General features: G+C 34.0%; 2 protein-coding genes across 2 annotated transcripts; both read right to left on the bottom strand.

The window, feature by feature from the left end:
* Nucleotides 1-746: 746 nt before the first annotated feature.
* On the bottom strand, nt 747-7,732 carry LOC139485565 (zonadhesin-like). Its single transcript, XM_071270148.1, has 8 exons — nt 7,549-7,732; nt 6,983-7,099; nt 5,530-5,786; nt 4,868-5,196; nt 3,627-3,919; nt 3,240-3,436; nt 2,537-2,741; nt 747-1,639 (listed from the first exon to the last, which is right to left on the bottom strand). Exons 1-8 carry the CDS (start codon nt 7,604-7,606, stop codon nt 816-818), a joined length of 2,280 nt encoding a protein of 759 aa, XP_071126249.1. The 5' UTR covers nt 7,607-7,732; the 3' UTR covers nt 747-815.
* Nucleotides 7,733-12,245: 4,513 nt separating this feature from the next.
* Nucleotides 12,246-26,346, bottom strand: LOC139485564 (C3 and PZP-like alpha-2-macroglobulin domain-containing protein 8). Its single transcript, XM_071270147.1, has 4 exons — nt 26,133-26,346; nt 20,255-20,773; nt 15,481-15,640; nt 12,246-14,721 (listed from the first exon to the last, which is right to left on the bottom strand). The coding sequence occupies exons 1-4, from the start codon at nt 26,191-26,193 to the stop codon at nt 14,598-14,600; spliced, it is 864 nt and encodes a 287-aa protein (XP_071126248.1). The 5' UTR covers nt 26,194-26,346; the 3' UTR covers nt 12,246-14,597.
* Nucleotides 26,347-27,075: the final 729 nt, after the last annotated feature.

The following is a 27,075-nucleotide window of genomic DNA, read 5'->3' as shown; positions in this document are numbered from 1 at the left end:
GCATTTTTTTGTGGCATTGTTCTACGCTTCTACGGAACTACAAATAAAAGCTTCCTGGAATTGTATTTCATACTTTGTGTGGATATGCTTTACCTTGTTGCAATACGTTTTCAAATCATTTTTTCCCCTTCAGTTTCCTGTTGACTAAATACTGTTACTTACAGCGAGTGTTATCATTAGTGATCAGTTACCCACATTTTCATTTCTACTTGTTTGTTCTTGTTCACCCTGACATAATGTTTATATTCGACCCACTGTATTGTTCGGTTCATTCTGACAGCAGTCTCTTTTTTATGTGTTGTTGGGTTGTTGTCTCTTTGGCGTATATTCACATATTGTATTCGTTAACAAAGTATCACTATGATTATTAGATGTGAAGAAAGAAGTTCACTAAATGTATAAACAGAATTAGATATTTAATAAAAACAAAAGCAGGCTTCACTTATCTTCAGAAAAGAATGCATAAGAAAAATAAAAGTAACAATAGTTTATTTTATCTTGACCTCTTTTAAATCTTGTGTTAAACTAGAGAAAGAAATAGCAGTGCAAACCCTCTCCTTACACATAACATAAATCGGGGAGATTTGTAATTTGACAGTTTGAAATCTCCTGTCTATTATGGAAGACCGTATCTTGACCTTTGGGATATCTATTTTGTGGTTGCTGTCTCATTTGTATCTTTGTTCATTTATAACAGATAGCATATAAGGAAAGAAGTATCATAAAAATAACAACAGACTCAAATATTCAGTATGTAAATGTTCTTTTATTCTCTCCCAAACAGAGTATACAATATATGTAACAACCTTTCAGTTTTACCACTCTTCTTCTGTTGATGAACCAGAATAATAGCTATCTGTCAGTTCCGGTGTTGTGAATGGCTTTAATTTTTTGGGTCGACCAGAAATCAATTTATATTTGTTCTTAAAAGGTACGACGGGATTTCTATTAGTTTTTGGATTTTTTACATAACCAGAGGGACTTTTAGTATTTTCTTTCACGACCGTATTGGACCACCTTTTGATTCCTTTCTCGTGTCCATTACTAACGGCTGATAACAATGGATTATTGTGAGATGTGGAATGAACTCCCTTACTTTTAGCTATGTATATTGATGAAGCTGGTCTTATTCGAGTTTTGTATTGTTTTTTCTCGCGTCTTTTGTTCAATTTTGGTGACCCTGGTTTCACGTCAGTCTTAAATTGGCCGGACTTAGTCCGCGTATTAAATTTTCTTAACACTGGTTCTTTGTGACTAATAACACGTTTCTTATATATTCTTTTATTTGCTGCTAGCAGTGGTTTGAAACGAGAAACATGTTTGGTATTTTTTCTGTAATTAGTCGGTTTCTTAATTGAGATTCGTTCTTTCCGGTTAGTAGTAATACTTGTTGATGGCAGTGGTTTTAAATTGGTTGTCACGTGCTTTGAATGATGTACTGGTGGTAATGGATTCACGTGAGATCTCAAAGGATTCAAATGACTTGTAGTTTTTACAATTGATTGATATGATTTAGGATTCGTTACGATTTTCTTCCGATAATGGTTTGGTTGTTTGGTTTTTATATGGTTCCTAACAGTTGGAGGACGTTTGTAGGATATCAATTTATTGATGGTTTCGTCAATGGATAGTTCGGGTTCTAAAAAATAAGTAAGGAAAAATAATAAGATTTAATGAGAACTGATTGTCCAGAAAATAAATTATTTGCGTTTTCATCGTTTAAAATACATGTATTACATTATTATACTTGATAACTACAATAAGATAACATTCCAACACATGTTTTGATTCTTTGCATAACATGTAGTCCTGATCAAAATTTTCGTTATTGCAAGCTTATCGAACAAGGTAAAGAAAATGAAGAGAGATTCTGAGTGCATGTCTGTAGAACAAAAATCTTTACCTAGTATCTGACGTATAAAATTGGAGCTCAAAACACCAAAAACATATTTTTGTCTCTAAATTGTTTCGCCTAAAAAATATACAGTTGTCAACTTTTTTCTCGCATATTTATGCCCCACCTACGATAGTAGAGGGGCATTATGTTTTCTGGTCTGTGCCCCCGTTCGTCCGTCCGTCCGTATGTGTGTCCGTTCGTCCGTCCGCTTCAGGTTAAAGTTTTTGGTCAAGGTAGTTTTTGAAGAAGTTGAAGTCCAATCAAATTGAAACTTAGTACACATGTTCCCCATGATATTATCTTTCTAATTTTACTGCCAAATTATAGTTTTGACCCCAATTTCATGGTCCACTGAATATAGAAAATGATAGTGCGAAGTTTAGGTTAAAGTTTTTGGTTAAGGTAGTTTTTGATGAAGTTAAAGTTACATCAACTTGAAACTTAGTACACATGTTCCCTATGATATGATCTTTCTAATTTTGATTCCAAATTAAAGTTTTGACCCCAATTTCACGGTCCACTGAACATAGAAAATGAGCGTGCGAGTGGGGCATTCGTTTACTATGGACACATTCTTGTTTATCTATGCAATCAGCAATCGCATTTGAAAGCCTTTGAACGAGTTTAAACGCAACTTACTTGGAAGGGTTTCAGGAATACATTGATCGATGCCGTCACCTGTAAAGCCATTGTTGCAGTGACATTGTGCTTTTCCTTCTAGATTAACACATTTAGCCTTTTCATGGCAGAAAATACGTTGTTTTGTTATCATTGTTGGCTTTCCTGTTATCATCTGACATTCTTGGATCTCCGAACAGTTTAGTGACGTGAAAGTTGAATCAACCTGCATTTAAAATTATGATATACATATGGCTGATCGAAAAGTATACAAGCTTAATACCAGTTTGAGTTATAATGTTAAGTTATTATTATTCTTCATCAAATATTGACATTGCTGCTATTGTTATAACCGATATTTGCTAGAGTGTCAGTAATAACGGAAGAACTCATATGCGTACAGACTGGTTGCATTGTCTGCTTTGTCAGCCTTGTTAAAAATCTCCAATTGTGTTTAATTTTGTGTTTTTTTTTTAATATACATGACATGACATGTTGGAAAAGAGGTAGAAAATACGGAAGGAATTAAAGTTTTGTAATTCGAATAGATCTGACAACGTCATGGCAAAAAAAATCAAAGCGACAAAAAAACATGCCTACAAAACAATTAAATGCATAGAAAAACAACGACTTAGCAATACAAACCCCGCAAAAACGATGGTATCTCAGTTCGTCCAGAAGCGCTTAATTATAGAATAATGAAAACTATCCCTATTGTACTTACAGGTATATAGCCAGCGCTTGTTTGGCACCCACAAAGCTTGGGTGCAACACATGTATTACCACTAAGTAAATAGCCCTTACGACATTGGCAGCCTTCATTATATGACAAATGGCATACTCCTGGTTTAGGAGCCAAACATGTTGATTGGCAGGGTGTTGCTATAGGTTTATATGGCATAGTGGAAGGGCATAATAGAGCTGAAAAAAATACCGTGTAAATTACTATAACTATATATACAACAAACCCTTCTTTCAAATCAACATTTTGTTATGGTAGTAAAGGACAATAACATTTTCCTAAAATATATACAGACATTATTTTTGTTTCCATCAAATAAAATATTCTTCCATGAAACTATTCTAAAACTAATTTGATTCGAGTACTCACGACAAAAATGTTCATGTCTCCAGACGATTTTGAAGCCATTCCTAGCACAAGTTTCCGCAAAAGATGACATGTATCCACAAACTAATTTCTTCATAAAAAGCTGACCAAGCATCCAGTAATGACATGCGTCTTTAGCACATGCATGCAAAAGTGCCTCGGCAAGCCTCGGATTCTTATCTATACAGCCACGGAAAGGATTTCTTGGATGTAGGTAGTTAAGAAAGCCACAGTTTTCATAAACTAGCAGTTTTATTTTCGGTGGACATCTGTTGTTTACTAATATTGTCATGCATCTAAATAAAACATATAAATTATTATTTTATTTTTGTTTTTATGGCTAAAGAAGAAGTTATTGAATTAAAAAAAAAATGAAGGTTATATTTTTTTCTTAATTATGACACTAATGATAGTTGTGTTCTAATCCAATAAATTTGAAAAAAACCTCCCATCTTTTTTCTGATTTGGTTCCAAGATGTCATTTTCCAATTGAAACATTACGTCCTTGCTGAAACGTATGCAAAATTCACATTGTTACATGTTTAGATCTAAACGTGTTTAGAATTGTGTTTAATTTCTAAACCCATTTCTCAGTAAGCACATAATATCTAAACTTGACTTAAATTTCAACGCGTTTAAAAATGAAAATGTTTAAAATTAAACACATATTTCTAAGTAAATCACGATTCTAAACACAATAATAAACACATTGTACCGAGACACGTTTAGACCTAAACATGTAAAAAAAAAGTGCACAAAAGATGCGATTAGAAATGTGTTTAGGATCTAAACACCATTTGCACAGTGCATATTTCAGTAGATTTAGTATTCCGACTTTTCATTATAACTGTAGGAATATTTGGAGTGTCTTTTAGTATCGTTGACTTATGTACTAAGTTTCAAATTGATGTAGCCACAACTTCATAACTATCCCAATCCAAAACTATTAACAAGGACAAACTGACGAACAACTGGACAGAGCAAAACAGAATTATGGACACACTAGAAAACAAAAAGTACCCTATATACATATATTTTCTTTATTTTACTGTTTTTTTTATAAGTCAAATATACATAACTGTACCAAAGATCTTTTGGTTTTTCGAATATTTATTCATATATATGTGTAAATAAACTCATCATAGATACATGTATCAGTACTAAATTTTATATATACGCCATGTAAGTGTTTCCTATGAATACCTGTGAATATCTATGAAACAAAAAGGTAAAGTAAAACTTACTCTTGAAGTGTCGGTTTTCCATTCTTGTCCCTGACTAGATAACTATCTCCTACAACCATATCTCGTATTAAAGGGGACAGTTTGGATTCATCTGCACCAGTCTTTGTTGTGTAGTCATCAGCAGGTGAACCATTACAATTGCCACATAAACCTGTCAAATTACCTATATATCTCGTTGGAGCCTCTATTTTAATGGTCGAATCGCCATCCCACTTAACGTGGAGTCCACAAGAAGTGGCCAGAATTACCCATGGACCATTGTGAACTATAGCAAGAAACCCCTTTGGTGAACTCACATGTACGGGCAGATATCGTAAATATCCATCAACCTATAAAAGGTCAAACATGAAAAATTATTGATGTATAATTTTCTATGACGTTTTATACCTGAGTATTTCTTTAATAATTTCCAGATGGATTACTATGCAATAAAGTACATTTTAAACTTGTTGTTCGTTCCTTTGACCAATAATTTACTTGGTTTCCCTGCGTTCTAGCATCCGCCTATATGTTAGAGATCGAAGTAATAAATTTGGTCTTTCAAGACTTAAATAATTGGCGAAGACCGAGTCTATTTTTCGTGCAAGTTTCATCTTTTATGAAACGCCCGCCATAATATTTATCTGAAGTTATGAACTAGTATCTATCTACATAAAACTGACCTCTATTATTCTCATACGTTTGAATTTGATGATATGGTCTTGTGTTTGAATATAAACTGATCTCAGCCAGCTACTTTGCATATCCTGATCCCCGGATGGTCCGGCGTTGTCGTTCTTGATTTCTATGTTAAATCCACAAGAATCATGAACCGTGGTTGTTCTCGCCATTGTGTATCTGCATCGACCAGGGAAGGTCATGAAATGTCCATCAAAACCGTGAATATGAGGGTCTCCAACGGCTTCACAAATGCACTTTTCTAAAATTAAGACAAAAGTGTCCATGTGAATATTTATAAGTTGATTTCTATGAAAAAAATACCTATAGAGTCTCACGATAAAACTATCACTGAGGTTTTTTATGTGTTTTAAAAAATGCCATTCAATATTTTGGAATAACTGTATGTATGTATTTGCTGCATGCTGATGGGGCACGGTCATATTTCCTGGCCCATAAGGGATAATGATAGCCTTATATAGTTTTCTGGAATTTTCACCACTTTCTAATATTGCCAAAAATTCTACATTCACAGTTAAAAAATGTAACTGGAGTACTTTCATTATACTATTCAGAAATGAATTTGAATCTGTATCATGACCGTTTACTTTTATTGATATCTTTAAAAACATAAGGCCACTAGTGCTTTTAGGTCTTTTGTCATGCAATGAATACAAAATTTTAAATAATTCTCAAAAATTCATTTTCACCTGTATGTAAAATTATTTCATATTTTTCTACACCTGGTTCATTCCCCAGTTTGGGAAAGTATATTCAGTTGATACTGTATTGTTTGTCCAATCACACTGTTCAGAGACATTGACTTTATAGTGGGTACACAAAAGAGCAACCTAAATTTTGGAATGTAAATACTACCGTGCTATCTGATAGGATAATCTATTTTTTTTTTTCTAGTTACAGTACTATTGATTCGATAAATTTAAACTTTTAAGTTACTAAATACTTGCACTAATTTTTTTTATCTCTGATCTACTGCATAAGTTTTTTCGCATATATCGAAGACATCAGTATGATTGTTTAACTTACTACTGCAAATGCTTTTAGGTCTTTTGTCATGCAATGAATACAAAATTTTAAATAATTCTCAAAAATTCATTTTCACCTGTATGTAAAATTATTTCATATTTTTCTACACCTGGTTCATTCCCCAGTTTGGGAAAGTATATTCAGTTGATACTGTATTGTTTGTCCAATCACACTGTTCAGAGACATTGACTTTATAGTGGGTACACAAAAGAGCAACCTAAATTTTGGAATGTAAATACTACCGTGCTATCTGATAGGATAATCTATTTTTTTTTCTAGTTACAGTACTATTGATTCGATAAATTTAAACTTTTAAGTTACTAAATACTTGCACTAATTTTTTTTATCTCTGATCTACTGCATAAGTTTTTTCGCATATATCGAAGACATCAGTATGATTGTTTAACTTACTACTGCAAATTTTGACTCCATCACCATGGAAACCACTTTTACATACGCAGATATTTCTTATACATTCGGCGTTATGGTGACACACGTCTTTTACTTCTTTATTGCACTGCATACTGTCTAAAATTATATGATAAAAAGAAAGAAAGAAACAAACAAAAATACAAGCATACGAAATTCTATTACATTTGTACCTGTAACACCAAATAGCACACAGCACCCTCTCCTTTTCAAAAGTCTCATTCGACTCTTGCTGCCAAATATTAAACATGTTGCCTTTGTCCTAATTGCGCCTGAAATAATGAACATTCGACGAAGCAAATTATTAAAAGCTACTTACAACAGTCATCAATGAGGTGGAGTTCTGTTTGAATAATTCACCAGTCATAAGATCTTAGGGTCATCCGAATTCGAATGGAACTTTTGTACTTTGGTTATAATAAGAATACCTTAACCATTCATAAATTATTTTTCTATTGCCAGCAGTCATATGGAATTCAATCGAAAATACAAAGATCAATTTCAAGTTAACAAAAACTTATATAGAAGTAAACTATATTTTAACCTACCAGCTCTGTTAGCAGAAAAAGCTGTAAGAATTATAAAGAAAAGTATCCATCTTGCCATACTGGAATTGATGATTATGATAAAAGACTTAAACAAACAAAAGCAAAATAGTCACAGGAATTTGCATCAGTTGTACGTGTATTCGCTGGTAACAGTTAATTAAATAGAAAACAAAAGAATATCAATACATATTACCTTAAAACACGTAGTAATCTCTCTGTCCGATTATGTATATCATGTATTACAAGGTTGCACTTATTTAATTGCTTCAGATTATTCATACATCTATTTATCATATATTCTTGTATATCACATTTGATAATGGTTTTCAATGGTAAACTCAACATCCCTAGAAGACTGTGTATATCATTTAAGTGTGGCTACAATAAAATTTCGTTTGAAGATCAGCCTCATAGTTGAATTGGAATGAAATACTGATAATCACTAGTTTTAACATATTTATTTATAGTGGATTGGGAAAAAAGTTATTGCAACTTATATTAATCCCTCTCCAATTTGCGGGTGCGAGCGCTGCCTTGTAGCGGCATTAGCCTGCCTTTTTTCGAAATCTACAAGGATGTCTTTTATGGGCAAGAGATATGGCTCTCTCTTAACACGGGTCAGCCATATAGCGTCCCCATCCGACAGACTATCATCGTTTCTCAAGACCATACTCGCAAATGGTGTCAAGGGAGAGCCTATAATTCAGTCCCTGAAATTTTCTAGCCGGAACGGGGATCGAACAACAGGAGCCTTTGTGTTAGTAGTCCGATGCTCTAACCACGACACCACGGCTCTCCTATTATGTTTATCATGTATTACAAGATTGCACTTATTTAATTACTTCAAATTATTCATACATCTATTTACCATGTATTCTAATATATCAAATTTGATAATATTTTCTATGGTTAACTAAACATCACTAGAAGATCTTGTATATGATTATGGTGTGGCTACAATAACATTTCGTTTCAAGAACAGCCTAATAGTTGATTTGGAATGAAGTAATGGTCATCGAAATAAATTTCTCATGTTTGTCAGTAAGAGGTCTAAAAGGTGTTTGTTGTAAAGAAAACATATCTCCTTTTCCTCATCGTAAGTGATTGCTGTGTTTAACGACATTTCTTCTGAAGATCTGGTATGCTGTCTAGTCGATGAAAACTCGCATTTGTCTTTTAGTTATTTCTGTCGCTAGGTTGGTGTCTAATTAACGTTTACACAATACTTTCATGTTGATGCACAATGCACATCTTAATGTAACTTTTAACTTTCTTCCCAAATGCTTGACCTGAGCTTTATCTGCAATTAAATTTATCAATGCCTCAAGGTATTTGACATTTTTATATGCTTAATCTTTTTAATGTTCAGTGTCATATTCGACTGGAAATCTTTCAATTATAGCTATTCAATTAATGTTTGAGTCAAAATGCACCTACACGAGCGGAGTTCGAACTCTTAAACACGACATGAAGCAATCATTTTACAAATGAGAAACCTGATGTTCACTTTATCTAGTTTTTTGTTTGATATATAAAGTTTTGTTTCCCGTTATGTATATTGAAGATACAAATATTTTTCAAAAGGAATCAAAGAAAAGAATACAAACGATATCTTCAGCCGAGCTAATAGTTCGTTTAAACATTGTTTTTGTAGCTGGTATGCTTTCTAGTCGATGCCAACTCGCATATGTTTTTTTAACTGTCAAACCGAGCGCATGTCTTTTAGTTATTTCTTTCACTAAGTTTCTGTCTCATAAACGTTTACCCAATATTTTCATATTGATGCGCAATACACATGTATACCTTTAAAACATGCAGCTTAGGTGTAATGTTATGCATAATAAAGTAAAGAAAAAAAAAGTAAGAACGAAATAACAAAACTGAATAGAAATAAAGGGCTGCGCTTTAGCGCATGATACGCCTGTTGCTCTTTTAACTTGTCTTTTATGCTTTAAATGAATTTATATGATCAACTAGAAATATATATACAAATCAAAAGGGATGTTACATTAATATATTCACCAAAGTTTCATAAAATCCCCCTTTTTAAAGTATAAAAATTCATTACTTAAGAAAACGTAAAATCTAAAATTTATAAAAATGGAAAGGGAGCTTATGTCAATAGATATAAACAATTTATCAAAGTTGCATAACATTTTGTGAAAGTGTTAGTTATTGTCCCAAAATTGGAAAATCCCCCCTTTTTTAAGCATAAAAATTCATAACACGGAAATGTAAAATCTGAAATTTATAAAAATTGAAAGGGAGCTTACATCAATAGATATAAACAAATCACCAAAGTTTCATGGACATTGGTAAAAGCCTTTTTGAGTTATTGTCCGAAGTGTTGAAAATCCCCCCTTTTTTATGAATAAAGCCCCATAAATCCAAAACTTAAAATCTGAAAGTTATAAAAATTGAAATGGAGCTTACATCAATAGATATAAACAATTCACCAAAGTTTCATGGACATTGGTGAAAGCCTTTTTGAGTTATTGTCCGAAGTGTTGAAAATCCCCCCTTTTTATGAATAAAGCCCCATAAATCCAAAACTTAAAATCTGAAATTAAAAAAACCGAAAGGGAGCTTATGTCAATAGATATAAACAATTCACTTAAGTTTCATGGAAATTGGTGAAAGTGTTTTTGAGTTATTGTCCGAAGTGTGGACGACGGACGGACGGACGGACGGACAACGGTATACCATAATACGTCCTGTCTAAAAGACGGGCGTATAAAAAATGAGAAGAATATGGGTATGATTTATCCAGTTTTTTGTTTGATATATATATATCATATATTTTAAAACAGCGGTATACTTCTGTTGTCTTAATTTGTTGCCCATTATGAAAATTGAAGATACAAAGATTTTCCAAAAAGAATGGAAGACATGAATTCCAACGATAGCTTCATCTGTAGTGAAAGAATAATACATCGAAACATAGTTTTTGTAGCTTGTATGCTGTTAAAACTTTCATTAGACATAATGCAAAGGTAAACAGTTAAAACATGCAGGAAAAGTATAATCTTATGCATTATAAATTTTAAAAAAGCAGGATAGAACTGAATAGATTTTTTTTTTAAATGACCTGCTCAGTTTTCTACAAATATTGTTCCTCTAATTTTTATGTATATAAACTACATTATTCTATTTATTTTCACATACAAATTGGTGACATAAATTATTGATGATGTCATTTTCCTTTATAGTGAACTATATGAAATATTTTATTCATATTTCTTAGATAATTGGCACATTGTGGGACAAAGTTGTATGTTGGACAAATCTGTATAAAGCATGTTGAAAAATCATAGGTTTTAAAATGTGATATTTTCCTATGTGCCTTATGACATGTATGACTTCATATAATGTCTGAGCAGTTCCGAATAAATAGATTGTTGTGTAACCGCTAAGATGTGCTTCCAATGATTAACTTCTGCTTCATTTTGTAGAGTATGAACCTCAAATGTGAGACATAAAAAATGTCTTCATTGGAAAAACCAGAGCTGAAACATGCAGACAAATTGTTAGCGGTGACGTTACTCTGTAGCTAATTATTGGATTTTTGCAGATAGAATCTTTACAGAAAATATTATGTTAACGATAATGAGGCAGCAACCTAGCGACAGAAATAACTACATGAAAATATTATAATCGACATGCACTTGGTTTGACAGTAAAAAAGACATATGAAAGTTTTCATCGACTAGACAGAATACCAGATGCATAAAAGTATATTTAAATGAAATAATCACTAGTCTGTAGCTACTGTTTGTATTATTTTTATCGATTCTTTTTTAAACCTCTTGGTATCTTCAGTTTACATAACGGGACACAAAACCATATATATCAAACAAAAAACAAGTAACTTTCATTAGTAGAATGATTGAATCATGGCGCATTTCAGAGTTCGATCCCCATTCTCCCAGTTGACTGTTGACTCCAACTTTAATTGACTACCAATGTATCACACACATATCTTTGTTAAAAACAATCTATCTACTTGAATATAACTTTAGCAATGTTCCCGAATTGTTTAATGAGGACGTCACAATATGGGCATGAAAAAGCTTAATGATATAATAATATAAAATTGTTGAATACCCCGAAGCGTTGATAAATCCAATTTTAGGAATAAATAGCAAATAAGTCAATCATTTGGGAGGAAGGTCTACTAGCTGTAATACGATGAGAAGAAATATAAGACTAGCAAGGACCACTATGGTTCCCTCGCGACTTCCCCTCGGAGAACAAGTTGTATCCCTAAATAAGTCATGATTCTTTTGTTTAGTTTTTTTTTGCTGTATATCATGTTTTTTTCTATCATTATAGTCTCGTTTGAATTGTTGAACATTTGTGACATCGGGATTTTCGCAATGCTGCACAGTGCGCGTTGAACGTATTGCTCAAAGCCGAACAGTGACCTATAGATGGTAAATTCAACGTAATTTGATCCCTCCTGGAGAATTATCTCATTGTTAATCATACTACATTTTGCTCTTCTTTTCCAATTCGTGTGAAGATATTTTAAATCGTTCTTTTTCTTTGACTTCAGTTTCTACGTAATTTGATTTCAGTTGGAGAATTATCATACTACATCTCAGTTTTTTTTCTTATTTGTGTGCATATATATTCAATCATTCGAATTCACAACCCTTCTTAATTGACACTTCGAAAGAGTAAATAATACATAAGAAAACATTTTCTATTTGTTTAATAAGCTAAAGTAAAGGTTAACAGAGGGAACAACACAGATATATCGAAATGAATCATAACAAATTATGTAAATGTTAAATATATGAAAATTCTTATAATTAATTTAAAGTATCATTAATCATCTTTTGTGAAAGTGTAGATCGGTACAAAACATTTGAATATATGACTTTATAGCTTTGTTGTGCATGACTATAACAACATTGCAAAAAGGTATCATGTACTAACGTACATTACAACATTTATATGAGCAAAGGCTATATATATATATATCTGTTTTTCCCCTTTTCCAGTCTAGAGGTATGAAATAGGAAATGTCAAGATGATTTAACATAAAGCTGTTTAAATAATTAAAAGAAACAAATGGAGAGAACATATCTACAAACACTTCAGGAAATATGTCTGTGTAGCGTAAATTTTATGTGTCAAAAGTAAAAGCACATTAGATACTGAACTCCGTGGAAAATTCAAAGAATATCAAACGAATGGAAAACAACTGTCATATTCCTGACTTGGTACAGGTAGAAAACGATGGATTAAACCTAGTTTTATAGCTAGCCAAACCTCTCTCTTGTATGACAGTCGCATGGAAGTCCATTATATTGACATGTGTTAACAAAGTAAACAGACATCTTCGGTAAAAAGGTCGAAAACAGGGATACAGCAGTCATACGTTGTGTCATAATCTTAATCACTATACAAACAAACAGTTAGCATGAAACAATAACACAATGACGGGATGTATAAGTACAGAGTCACGTCACATGCAAAAAATAAACACAAAAAGGCACACAGACAAAGCACATTAATAAGAAATATCTATAACTAATGAATAAATGCTATGATTAGACGTTAGAACTTGCGTTAAGATCACAATTAAAATGTCAGTATAAAATATGATATGGATTTCTAGACATATAACTAAAATGGGTTGCAGCGCAGGTTTTGATTGAAACTGAAACATGTTAAAGTTAATCATGTTATAAAGTGAAATTTCACAGAACAAGAATAAATAGAGGCTCTTAAGAGCCTGTGTCGCTCACCTTGGTCTATGTGCATATTAAACAAAGGACACAGATGGATTCATGACAAAATTGTGTTTTGGTGATGGTGATGTGTTTGTAGATATTACTTTACTAAACATTCTTCTACTTACAATTTTCTCTATCAGTAATGGACTTGACCCTTTAGTTACAGAGGAAAATATATTGTGAAAACTTACTAAATTAATGCAAATTGTTAAAAAATTACTAAAAAGGGCATTAACTCCTTAAGGGGTCATCTGACTTTTTAGTCATGTTGACTTATTTGTAGATCCTACTTTGCTGAACATTATTGCTGTTTACAGTTTATCTCTATCTATAATAATATTCAAGATAATAACAAAAAACTGCAAATTTTCCTTCAAAATTACCAATTGGGTGGCAGCAACCCAACAACCAGTTGTTCAATTCATCTGAAAATTTCAGGGCAGATAGATATTGACTTGATAATAAATTTAACCCCATTTGTTAGATTTGCTCTAAATGCTTTGGTTTCAGAGTTATAAGCCAAAATCTACATTTTACCCTATTTTCTATTTTTAGCCATGGCGGCCATCTTGGTTGGTTGGCTTGGTCACCGCACACATTTTTTAAACTAGATACCCCAATGATGATTGTGGCCAAGTATGGTTAAACTTGGCCCAGTAGATTCAGAGGAGAAGATTTTTGTAATACATTACAAAAATTTACGAAAAATTGGTGAAAAATGACTATAAAGGGCATAACTCTTAAAGGGGTCAACTGACCATTTCGGTCATGTTGACTTACTTGTAGATCTTACTTTTCTGAACATTATTGCTGTTTACAGTCTATCTATAATAACATTCAAGATAATAACCGATAACGGCAAAATTTCCTTAAAATTATCAATTCAGAGGCAACAACCCAACAACCGGTTGTCTGATTCATCTGAAAATTTCAGGGCAGATAGATCTTGACTTGGTAAACAATTTACTCCATGTCAGATTGCTCTAAATGCTTTGGTTTCAGAGTTATAAGCCAAAGTATACATTTTACCCCTATGTTCTATTTTTAGCCATGGCGGCCATCTTGTTTGGTTTGGCGGGTCACCAGACACGTTTTATAAACTAGATACCCCAATGATGATTGTTGCCAAGTATGGTTAAATTTGGCCCAGTAGTTGCCGAGGAGAAGATTTTTGTAAAAGTTAACAGACGACAACGGACGACGGACGCCAAGTGATGAGAAAAGCTCACCTGGCCCTGTGGGCCAGATGAGCTAAAAATGATATATGTAAACAGCCATATTTCTGTTACAATGTTAACAGTTGCTTCACAATAAACAAGCAAAACATGCATTACGCTTTACATAACACTTTGTAAAAAACCTCCATCCAGTTGCTGATATCTTCGGAATAGCAGTGACGACTCCTGGTTCGAATGAAAGCAGTTCACAACTGTAAATCAAAATAAAACATTGTCTAAGACACATTCCTTGCTGTTTGTAAAAGATAAAAAAAAATATATTTGAGCAAATGAAACATCTAAAAAAAACGCTTTGAAAAAATCAGCGCAAAAACAAAAGAAAAAAAAATATGTAAAACTGCCTGTGTGCGATCTCATATTGGCTTTTTGTGTATTGATATGCAGTTCATTATATTTGATAATGATAAAATAATTTGTTAAAGCTTCATATCACAAGTTATGAAATGAAAAAAAATTATAATAATATATTCGTATTTGTTTTTATAAATCACATGAATCAGTTGTACCCTAATTTGGCATGAAATTCAATTCAAGTTTTAGTTATTATATATGTTTCAACAGCTATCAATAAGAGAGTGAAAGTGACCTTTAAAAGAAAGATTATTATTAGAGTTAATCTCAATTTTGTGATCTTTTGTGTATTCAATAAAAAGTGTTTGTCATTTGTATTTTGAGTGACATAGAAAATCCGATTATATGCACCTTTTTCTATAACGAGCGTAATGGGGGTATCTGCATGGAAGAACGCGAAATAAAATTGCCATTTCACGATGAACGAACAATTAAAAATGTCTTGCACGTTGATGTTTTTACCGATTTCACGAAACACGGTGAATAACAATTTTTCACGGCTGCACGTGAAATAAAAATGGCAAAATACGTTGTACAAAAAAACACCTTTAACACCCTCTATAAAGATTTCTGCATATACTTAAAATAAATCCCATTACCTGTTATCCTTGTAGTTGAAGCCCATACAGTGTTCATCTGATTTACATTGCATTGCACACACCGTTTCAGAAAGCATCATCACTGGTTTATATATGTTAAGGTCAACTCTCTCTGTTGATGGACTGCAATTGATGAAATGGGTCGAGGCATTTCCATAAGCTACAAAAGACATGCATATGATTTGAGTTTAAATCTTTTTAAAGCATAATTAAATATGTTGCATGTATCATTCAAGTATGAGTCAGAATAAACAGTTAATTAAAAAAAGAGATATATATTAATACTTACCTTAATACATCCTGTTGGAAAGATGCGTGGTTCCGTCTTCAGGTGACTCCTCCTTCCTCGGCTGTTTCGGCGCTGACCACTACAACCTCCAGAGGTGCGCCGACTGGGGTGATCAAGTCCCAGCCAGAAACCACATGGCTATCCATCCCTGCCTCTACACTTTCTGCTTCCACTGTTCTGACCTTTTTTTCCATAACCACATCGATGCTGTTTCTGCCTCTTTACACAAATTACCAATTAGCTTCCTTCTTTCCCCTTCATCAATACCAAGTGCTCTCAATGCTTGCCACATAGACTGTCCTACAAACCATCTGCTTCCCACTTCCTCTGGAAATAACCATACCCTCCATCCATTGTCTCTACATTCTGCAAGTAGGTCTTGATACTTCAATCTCTTTCTTTCGTTGGCATCTTCTATTCTTTCTTCCCATGGCACGGTTAGTTCCAGCAGGATTGCCTGTTTTGTTGAGGCAGACCAAATGACGATGTCAGGTCTCTGGTTTGTTACTGCAATCTGTGGCGGGAATTGTAACTTCTGCTTCAGATCCACCAACATTTGCCAATCAGTTGCTGTTACCAGTAAACCACTTCCTTCCACCTTCTTCTTCTGTCCTTTCTCTCCTTCCTTAACAAAATTGACAAAAGTAAGGCCTTCCTTGTTTTTCCTTGGCTTCTTGATGTTTCTCTCTAGGGTGTCTGCTAGTGTCCCTAATACCTTGTCGTGTCGCCACGTATACCTCCCGTCTTTCAAAGCACTCGAGCATGAAGATAATATATGCTCCAAGTTTGCTGGCTTACCACAAGGAACACACTTTGGGTCATCTATCAATCCCCATGTTGCTAGATTTGTTGGGCTTGGCAATACATCATATACTGACTTCAGCTTGAATTGCAACCTATGTGGCTCCATCTTCCAGATCTCATTCCATCCTAACTTCTGCTGTCTTGCTCCTTCCCAGTTTAACCAGCTTCCTTGTTTCTTCATACTCACTGCCTTTACCATTCTACTTTCTTCTTCCATTGATCTTACTTCTTTCTGTACCAGTTGTCTTTTTTCTTCCATTGTTGCTGTTCTCTATTTTGATGTAGGTGTAACATCCAGCCCCTGTCTTCCAACTGCAACTCTGCCAACTATCTCACTGTGTTTCAATCGTGATTCAGCATCTTCTATTGTCTTCTTTGTCGACCACTTCCGTCCTGTTCTTATTTCTACTTTTGCTGACCGCACTTTCTCATCCCTGCTGTTTTTTAGCGTCAGATGTTGTCTAACCTTGGTCACCTTGAATTCCTCAGTGATTGACTTGAGTGGTAGCTGTAACTTGCTTCCTAAACTGTATAGGCCCACACTGCTGAAACTGCGTGGTACTCCAAGCCATCTACGTAAGTAACTGTTTGATATTCTTTCCATTCCCTCTACTGTTGTCATTGGTACATCATACACGAGAAGTGGCCACAGCAGCCGAGGCAATATCCCATGCTGGTAAATCCATGCCTTGTACTTTCCTGGTAGTCCACTCTTATCTACTGCCTTTAACCAGTCGTCCAACTGCTTATATGTATCTTCCACATTCAACTTATCTGACTAGGTGTTTTTGAACCATTTTCCGAGGCACTTAACTGGCTTCTCTGAGACTGTTGGTATTATCTCATCTCCTATTTTAAACCTTTCCTCCTTAACTTTACCATTCTTCACCACCAAACTTCTGGATTTGCTAGGCTTCACTTTCATTCTTGCCCAGGTGATCATCTTATCAAGCTCTTGTAGTGTCCACCTGGCTTCAATAACTGTCTTTGTGCTTATTGTCATATCATCCATGAATACCCTTCCTGGTGGTTGCCGTACTCCAGACATCATCCATGGGCCTCTGCTCTTCTTCTCTACTGACTTCACAATCAAATTCATTGCTGCTGAGAAAAGGATGACATATATTGTGCATCCTGTCACTATTCCCACTTCTAAACGTTGCCATGATGTTGTAAAATCTCCAACGGTAAATCTCAGCTGCAGATGGTTGAAGTACTCTTTTATCAGCTCTCTTACTCCGTCTGGTACATGGTATCTCTCCAGCATCAACTCAACTAACTTGTGTGGTACTGTCCCATATGCATTCGCTAAATCCAACCAGACGACTGCGAGCTCTCCCTTTGAATCTTTCGCTTCTCGGATTATCTGTGATAATACGCTTGTGTGTTCAATACAGCCTGATACACCTGGTACCCCTCCTTTCTGTACTGCAATGTCAATGTACTCGTTGCTCAGCATGTAATTTGTCATCCTTTTGGCAAGTATAGCAAGAAATATCTTTCCTTCCACATTTAACAGTGAGATTGTTCTAAACTGTTTCAGTGTCTCTGACTTCTCTTCCTTTGGTATAAAGCACCATTCTGCCTTGTGCCAACTCTCTGCTAGGCGACCTCTTCTCCAAATGACTCTTATCAGTTTCCATAGACGTCTTGTAATTCTCTGACAGTTCTTGTATACTTTATATGGTACTCCATTTGGTCCTGGTGCTGATGCTGCCCTTCCTTTCCTGATGACATCTACTACCTCTTTCAACTTTGGTGGTGATTCATCAAAAGCCTGCTCTGAATCTTCCGGGCATATTAGTTGTTCTATCTCCGGTAGTTCTTCTTCCCTTTTTGGATCACTGTGCATTTCTCTTAAATATTCCTCTACTTCCTCTTTACTAGCTTTCAGTTGTCCTGATCCTTTCTTCCCCAGCAATCTTGATGTAAATTGGAAAGGATCTGATGTAAATTGAGCTCTTGCTTTCTCTCTCTTCTTCCTCCTTTTCCTAGTTCTCTCTGCTCTCCTTGTGATCTTGAGTTTCTTCCTGATGGTGTCCCTCAGTTCAGATAATGCTGGTTTTTCATCCTCTGATGCCTGATTATATCTTTTCTTAAGTTGCCTAAGGTCTTTCCTCATCTTTGCTATTTTGGATTCTCGTCTGTTCTTTTGACCCTCTCGTCTCACCACCCCTTTCACGTCTGCACCAAATCTGTCCATACCTATGTTGTAGATAAATGATGTCATCGATTCTATCTTCCTGTCTATGTTACCTGCCAATGCTGTGTTCAAAATTGCATCCACATCCTCATCAAACTGTTGCCATTCACTTTTACTTTTATTGTTGGGCCATTTTACTCTCTTTCTTCTAATGTTGTTCTCACTTGTGTCTGATGTTCTTTTTGGCTCTTGTGGCTGTCTGATGTTGTCTAAACCCTCCTGTTGATTCCTCTCTACCATGCTGTTCTCTTCATTGTATAACACATGGAGGCTGTGGTCGCTGTGGTTTGTATCCTGAACCACCTCCTCCTCCGTCTCACCAGGCTGCCCTGTGCGTTGTGTTATGCTCTGATTTGGCTTGCATTTCATTTTTCCCATATGTATCTTCAGACCACGTTGGTTCTTGCAAACTTTCCCACAGATGCATACATTTACGTTGTTCAAATTCGTAGTCCTTGTTCGGTCCTGTGTCGTTTCCGGTGTTACCAATCCTGTAGGTTGCTCATCCTCCCCCGCTCTCGCACAACCTTGGGGGTGTCTTATTATATATCGTTCCATAGCTAGATGAAATGGGTTCTTCCTCACAGAAGCTGTGCTTTGGCCTGCCAAGCCTCTGCACCCCTTGATCCCAGTCTCTCCTGAAAGTCTCCTGTCTCTCCAGGTTGTCACTGTTCTGTTCTCAGTTGTCATCCAGACTTTCCTGGCTGTCACTGGTTTCCAAGGTTAAATTACCTTAATACATCCTGTTGGAAAGATGCGTGGTTCCGTCTTCAGGTGAATCCTCCTTCCTCGGCTGTTTCGGCGCTGTCCACTACAACCTCCAGAGGTGCGCCGACTGGGGTGATCAAATAATCAAACAAAAACCCATTCTGAAAGACTTAATTGAACAAAATATATGCAACTCATTATTATTTGCTTAACAGTTACACACACAGTCAGTACTATATGCGATTAAACATTGGAATGAACATGTAACATTGTTCAGAGTCGAACTGAACGCACAAGGCCAGGCGTATGTGTTTTGATTTTTGATTATGTGAGTTTTGTGGTGTGTGTACGGTTGTGTGTATATATGGTAAATAACTTTGTATAAAAAAGATACAAACTATTTAAAAGCGACCAGTTTACCCTTCTGCAGCATCTGAGATCACCCCCAGTTTTTGGTGGGGTTCTTGTTGCTTAGTCTTTATTTTTCTATGTTGTTTCATGTGTTCTATTATTTGTCTGTTTGTCTTTTTAGTTTTTAGCCACGGCGTTGTCAATTTATTTTCGATTTATGAGTTTGACTATCCCTCTGGTATCTTTCGCCCCTCTTTCACATAGCTTCATGATTAGGTAAAAGAACTCTTGCTACTTGTTTATAGTATAGTTACGAAAAAATAAGTAAAGAATTCATCTATATTTGTTCGTCATGTGCAGGTAAACCTGTCATATAGTTTCAATACTTTATATTTTATCTACTGGGCATGCATATTTACCTGTGACGTGTATTATCCAGTCTCCTTGAGTATTAAAACTGTTCAAAACGCCAATACTTTTAACCGGAAACGGGTTTGGATCTGCCCATTCACCAATAATATCATCTCCAACGACTGGTCCTCGTCCATGTTTGATAATTCCTCCATACCAACTTACCCAGAAATCTCTAAATTCCGTATTTTTTAGACGATGACGATCGACGTCAGCTTTCCATTCTTTTGTAAATGGCGTGGTTGATAAAGAATCATCAAGGCGTCGTACCAGCTGTGTTTTTTTATTATCATGTGCACCCAGATTTACATCGTAGAATGGCATTGTGCTGTCCATTGTGGTAGAGCTTGACAAAAATACATTTGCATCTTTACTAGCCTTCACTTGAAATTTAAAAGAAGTGATTTTTGAACCCTCGATGCCATATTTTTCCAAATGCTCCGTTAAATTCAGTATATCAGGTGTTCCAGCGGTATGAACTTGGTTTCCAATAGTTGTGGTGGAAAATGAAAATTTAACTATCACACCTAAAATAAACCAACTATAGTTTTGCAGGTATTATAGCATCTAATGTTGTCACTAATACATTTCACTTTTTTCAATTAAGGTTAAGCCGTTTAAGAACTGATTACAATAAGTCCATGTATATTTAAAGCTAATACTAACAATGAACACTGCCCTTTCCAGGATCATGATTTCTGTATCTGTATGGGGAAGCATAATACCAAAATCTATGATACAAGTACATCATTCGTAAATAAAAATCAACATGCAGGTTCAGGTATTACACATCCAATTTTTTACGGTAAAATATTTTACAAAGCAAAAATAATCGGCATTCACCTCAAAAATAACCAAACCTTTAAACAGACTTATCTAAATGGGATATGGTAACGATACCGCTGTCATGTCATTAAAATGGCATCATTTAATATTAATATTAATTCACTCATAGAGTCTTTGCACCAGGAATACACATTTTGTCTAAAACCAGTTGTTGATATGACACGGGTTATGTTTTTCTCGTATATCTGAAGATGGTATGATGTTGTTACTATTTTCATACAATGACGACATTATCTTTCAAAAAGTTTGAGGTTTGAAGCTGGCAAATCAGTACATGTAACTGGATGAGCTATTTTATCGCTGTGTTGTAGAACCACCAGTGGCCTTCAGCTGTTTTTGATTTTTGGTTGAGTTGTTGTATCATTGACACATTCCCAATTTCCATTCTCAATTTTATTGCAAATTTTTTATCTTGATAATAGCTATATCTATATAATTCATTTAAGCAAAACATAAAATATGTTTAAATTCACTACTTCCGTCTCTCTACCTACAAAAAAGTGCTTCGAGGTGTGCCGAGACGTAATGAACCAGTCATGCATGACATAACAAAATATTTTTCTACACTATCTGATCATTAAAATATATTACTCTGATATAACGTAAACTATTGAATTTTTTAAATTCTAGGGCTTTTCCACCTTAGGAATTGATTACCCTAGCTGTTTTTGGCAAAACGTTTAGGAATTTTGGTCCTCAATGCTCTTCAGCTTTGTACTTTTTTTTTTGGCCTATTCAACTTTTTTGAACTCGAGCATCACTGGTGAGTCTTTTTCAAACAAAACGTGCGTTTGGCGTAAATACAAAATTTCATCCTGGTATCGATGATGAGTTTATACACAATGAAATACATCTACCTTATCAAAAAATGAAATACTCCTTTTGTACGATAATTTTGAAGAATCCTCTTGTACGATTTCGCTTGATACTTTTATTTATTGTATTACATTGATTCTGTTTTGTTTTTAACCGGATTTTTGTGACAAAAATGTCGGTTATTGATTTGGGGATGTACGGCGGGCGGCCGGGCGGACAGGCGGGCGGGCGGGCGGCAATCAAATGTTGTCCGTGCATTAACTCATGAACCGTTCAACCAAAGCTTTTAAAATATTAATATGTTGTTACTGACAACTGAATGAAGGTCAAGTTCAATAATGGCGATTTTGAATTTTACCGTTCAGGAGTTTTGGTTCTTGAAAGATTGAAAAATGAAGTTTCCAGTCATGTCCGTGCATTTACGCATGAACTGTTCTACCAAAGCTTCCCAAATTTTAATATGTTGTTACTGATGACAAAATGGAGGTCAAGTTCAATAATGACGATTTTGACTTTTACTGTTCAGGAGTTATGGTTCTTGAAAGATTGAAAAATGGAGTTTCCAGTCGTGTCCGTGCATTTACGCATGAACTGTTCTACCAAAGCTTCCCAAATTTTATTATGTTGTTACTGATGACAAAATAGAGGTCAAGTTTAATAAAGTCGATTTTGACTTTTACCGTTCAGGAGTTATGGTTCTTGAATGATTGAAAAATGGTGTTTCCAGTCGTGTCCGTGTATTTTCTCATAAACCATTCAACCAAAGCTTTTGAAATTTTTATATGTTGTTACTGATGGCAAAATAGAGGTCAAGATCAATAATGACGATTTTGACTTTTACCTTCAGGAGTTATGGTTCTTGAAAGATTGTAAAATGGCGTTTCCATTGACGTTGTTGCATTTACTCATGAACCATTCAATCTAAGCTTTTCAAATTTTAATATGTTGATACTGATGACAAAATGGAGGTCAAATTTGATATTGACGATTTTCACTTTCACCATTCATCAGTAATGGTTCTTGTGATATTGCCAGGACACAAATAAATATTAATAAATCCGGTTTGCTGTCGTTGTGACAGCCTCTTGTTATATTGTGTTTTGGAGCCAACTAGGTTCAACCTACCCTTGTTTTCTTAACATGTACTGTACCAATTCAGGAATATGGCAGTTGTTATCTAATATTTCGTTTCTATGTATGTTTGTTTGTCGTTTGTTTTTATTGTACTTCATTGTTTCTGTTGTTCTGTTGTTTTTCTTTTATAGTTGATGTATTTTCCTCGGTTTTAGTTTTAATTCAGATTTGTTCTCTCTCAATCGATATATGACTTCTAAACAACGGTATATTAGTGTTGCCTTTATCTCATGTTCATTTGGATGTATACAAAATATCATCTGCTTGCTGTTTGTTAAATTGGAAAAAAAAGAATGCGTACTTTTTATTGTGAACGGCATGCCTCATTTGAAGTCTCTGTGTAGCAATAAAGTTGACTAATGACAGACTTCTCTGGTATTAATTAGAATTAAACAAAAGCGAAAGACCTACTTAAAATGCAAACTCCAAATAAGAATTTAGTGTTAATCTCTCGACGTGAACTAACATTTTGATGTGCAAAGCTGTTCTTCAAATTTAATCAATTTTCAATATCAGCGAGACAATTTACATTTACAATAACGCGCATTCTATTGATAACTTGTACAAATGTGGTCGACTTGGTCTCTTTAAGAATTTGCAATCAATCGGATCAGTTTATTCAGGTATGAAATGAAGTCTTTTCTTATGTTATTGTTTGACTAATCTGTCATCATATATTAATTTCCAATTCAATACAGTGATCAATTTCTCATATTTTTCGTTCAAATGCTGTCTCAAAGGCATCACATACCCAGTTAAATACAATGGCCATATCTTAACATTTTATAGTATAATTCCCCAATGTCGTGGTCTCATATTCAAATTACGTAACAAAATTATATTAGTTATCTCCTTTGATAATAAATGATTATATGAATATGATTGCTTCGTCAGCTACAAATAATACATTCTTCGATAAACATTTGTTTTATTAGTTATGTCACAGTGTACCTAAACGAAATTCAGTCAGACCAAAAAAAAAAAAAAATATACAAAAGTTTTTTCCCCTGCTGTATCTATAACAGGTTTTTTTTGTATAAGTACCGGACCATATGAGTATTTGGACCATACGCGTATTTTATATCATTTCCCCGTTTCGTGCCGAATCCTTATATCGTTGATATGTCAAGTCAATGCACTATTATTGTCTTTATACTGCAATCTAGAAAAAAAACATTTTCAATTGTTGTTTAATGTGTTAATGTTATTTTTTTGATTTAAATATTTGGGAAAATCCACCTATAAAAAGGCCTCATATCAGGCGGAGAAATATACAACACAATGAAATGTACATTACCTGTCGAAACCCACAATCGCTAGTGAACAAATTCGTTTGAGTATGGACTAAAATATCAACAATAAGCATGAAACATAAAGATTTATAGCTTTCAAACAAAAAATATTAACAAGTGAAATATCTTTTCCCAAAAGGTGTAATAGAAATAAGTTTGAGTCGGTCCACGCTTCGTTAAATGCAATGGAAACAAAAAACAGGTTGAAGAGGTCGTATGCATACTCAAATATAGTTTCGGCAACTTCTATTTAAATATTCATGAGGAAAAGTTATATCGGGTCAGTAACTGTATATTACATAGAAATATACAGTCAACGCATTTTGACTGCTCAAATAGAACGAGTGCAGTAAAATACTTATATGGTCCGACTATACGCGTAAGGTTCGACCGTACATGTATGGTCGGGCTAATTAACACGTTTACTTAAAATACTAAATTAACTCTTCACAAGGTATGATCCGTCGAGTTGTCACGTCATTAAAAACACGCTATCAAAGGTATATGATGACAATGATAAAAAGATTCAAGTAAAATAAAAACTAGTCAAAACTAAAGTAAAACTTTTATACCGATGGCCATTACCGATTTGTTATTTCGAGTGAATAGTGACATGACTACTTGAAAGAGAACTTCTAAAAATATCTTAATGAACTGCTACACAAGATTTCAACGGTTTTACTAATTGACGAAAAAGTCGACAGTGTTTTAAAAAAAAAATCATATCCCGAATTTGATAGAAAGTAGAGGACAAATAATTTGACTGAATGTGTCGAAAACTACATAAATTTGTTCGCGCATTGCCCGAAAAAAACACCCAAGACAAGGATAAACCATTACCGCCCATGGTTTTCATTGGTTTTTGTTAGATAAAAATTTATTGTATTAATGAAACGTTTCTAATGCATATGTTAAAATAACCCATATGGTCCAAATATTCATATGTTCCGGCCCGTTAATAACCAAACGAGTATATACTCATATGGTCTGACCATATACGCGTACGGTCGGACCATACGCGTATGGTCGGACCATATGAGTATACGCATATGGTCATGAGCACAACTCTCCATCCAAGTGACAAGTTATAAAAGTAAACGATTATAGGTCAATGTACGGCCTTCAACACGGAACCTTGGTTCACACCGAACAGCAATCTTTAGGACAGGTGCAAACATTTGCAGCGGGATAGTTCATATATCTTATTTTAAAAATTATAGTTGAGGTTTTTTCTTTGAAGTTCTATGGAGAGCATTTTGGATACTAAATAAGTTTTTGTTCAAAATATCGATATTCATAAAACATTGAACTTTTTCAATACTTTTCTTGTCAGTGATGAATTATAAAATTTGAATTATCCACAAAACATTTTTCTGAAATTTTATTTGTCGTCAATTCTTCTATCCTGTTAAATTTAAAGTATTTTGTAAACATATAAATAGACAGTCTAAAACGTAACATACAAAATCAACCCATTTTTTTTTGTAAAGGAAAAATAAAAACAAAGGATAGAAAAAGAAGACAAATTGAAATAATAAAAAGACGTATACAATTGTTAAACATTTATTGTTTGAGACTTATCATAATTGTTGCAAAGCATTTTGGAATTTAACTAAATTATATAAACGAAACACTTTTGAAAAGAAGAAGAAATTAAGATTGTAAAAATATAAGATCAACGAAATAAAGAATCGGGAATAACAAAAAAGATCTTATATATTTGTTGTATACTCTGAAGAATATAAACTTATTCTTAATATGTGTACAAATAATGTTAAGTCTCAATTATAGTACTTACCAGAAAATGTTTTCAAAAAAGAAAACAGATACAACAAACGGGTTTTGTAATATATATCCATAGTACTTTGTGATCAAAATTACAAAATTCAAAATTACAGTTGAATTTAACGACTTCCACAAAATGCTATCTTAATATCGTAGTCAGCATGATGTTAAAATCATTCTGTTTTGATGTAAATAAACTCATCATAGAAACCAGGATTGTACGTTTTGAAAAATTGATTTTTGGCGGTATGAGTAAATGTAAATCTTCAATAATGTTACGGTTATAAAGTATGATAATTTTAAGATCTGAATTATTTAAATTAATGAACATAATTGTCAATGCATTTCGAAAGTCGAAATTACAATTCACTGGTTCCATTAAAAAAGACACGTTTAGTCACTGAAATGAACGATCAAAACACATAGAATTGCTTGAATGGTTTTTTTTTATTTGATTCAATAAAAAAAAAAACCAAATGGCCACTTAAGCTGGTGAATGATCTTCCAAGCATTGCAACTATTCCGATAAAAACGGAGACATGTGAAGAAAAACGTTTTAAAAGTGTGCGCATTGTTCTGAACTTTTCAAGTTAACGACATCAAAAACGAATGATACTAAGCCTGGACATTTTGTTAATTTCTATTCATGAACTTGTTTTCTTCTTAAAACACAAGAAGCCATATGAAAGCATATAAAATGTGTATATTCAAATTAAAATTTTCATGTTTAGTTACGCTATACTCTTCAAAAAATGGAATTCAAAGCGACTTTATTAAATTCAGAGGATTTCATAGCTATACCAAGTCAGGAATATGACAGTTGTTTTCTATTTGTTAGATGTGCTTGAAATTTTTATAGAGGTCTTTTCTTTTTGAATTTCACTTGCAGTTCGATATTCTTACTATTTTACTTTTTCCTATCGATATTAACTAATATTTAACTGTTTAGTAAACCC

The sequence above is a fragment of the Mytilus edulis genome, chromosome 8, assembly GCF_963676685.1.
Source record: "Mytilus edulis chromosome 8, xbMytEdul2.2, whole genome shotgun sequence".
NCBI classification, from domain to species: Eukaryota; Metazoa; Mollusca; class Bivalvia; order Mytilida; family Mytilidae; genus Mytilus; species Mytilus edulis.
Note: the sequence above shows the minus strand (reverse complement) of the source record. Positions and strands in the feature narration are given on the sequence as shown.

Coding starts and splice junctions, on each gene's coding strand:
- LOC139485565 (XM_071270148.1), bottom strand. CDS start 7,606: ATGGCAAGATGGATACTTTTCTTTATAATTCTTACAGCTTTTTCTGCT. Junction 5,787..6,982: donor TGGAGTCAAAATTTGCAGTA/GTAAGTTAAACA, acceptor TCTTAATTTTAG/AAAAGTGCATTTGTGAAGCC. Junction 5,197..5,529: donor AACGTATGAGAATAATAGAG/GTCAGTTTTATG, acceptor GACCTTTTATAG/GTTGATGGATATTTACGATA.
- LOC139485564 (XM_071270147.1), bottom strand. CDS start 26,193: ATGGATATATATTACAAAACCCGTTTGTTGTATCTGTTTTCTTTTTTG. Junction 20,774..26,132: donor TTTTTTGAAAACATTTTCTG/GTAAGTACTATA, acceptor GGTTTATTTTAG/GTGTGATAGTTAAATTTTCA. Junction 15,641..20,254: donor CTGGATAATACACGTCACAG/GTAAATATGCAT, acceptor TGTCTTTTGTAG/CTTATGGAAATGCCTCGACC.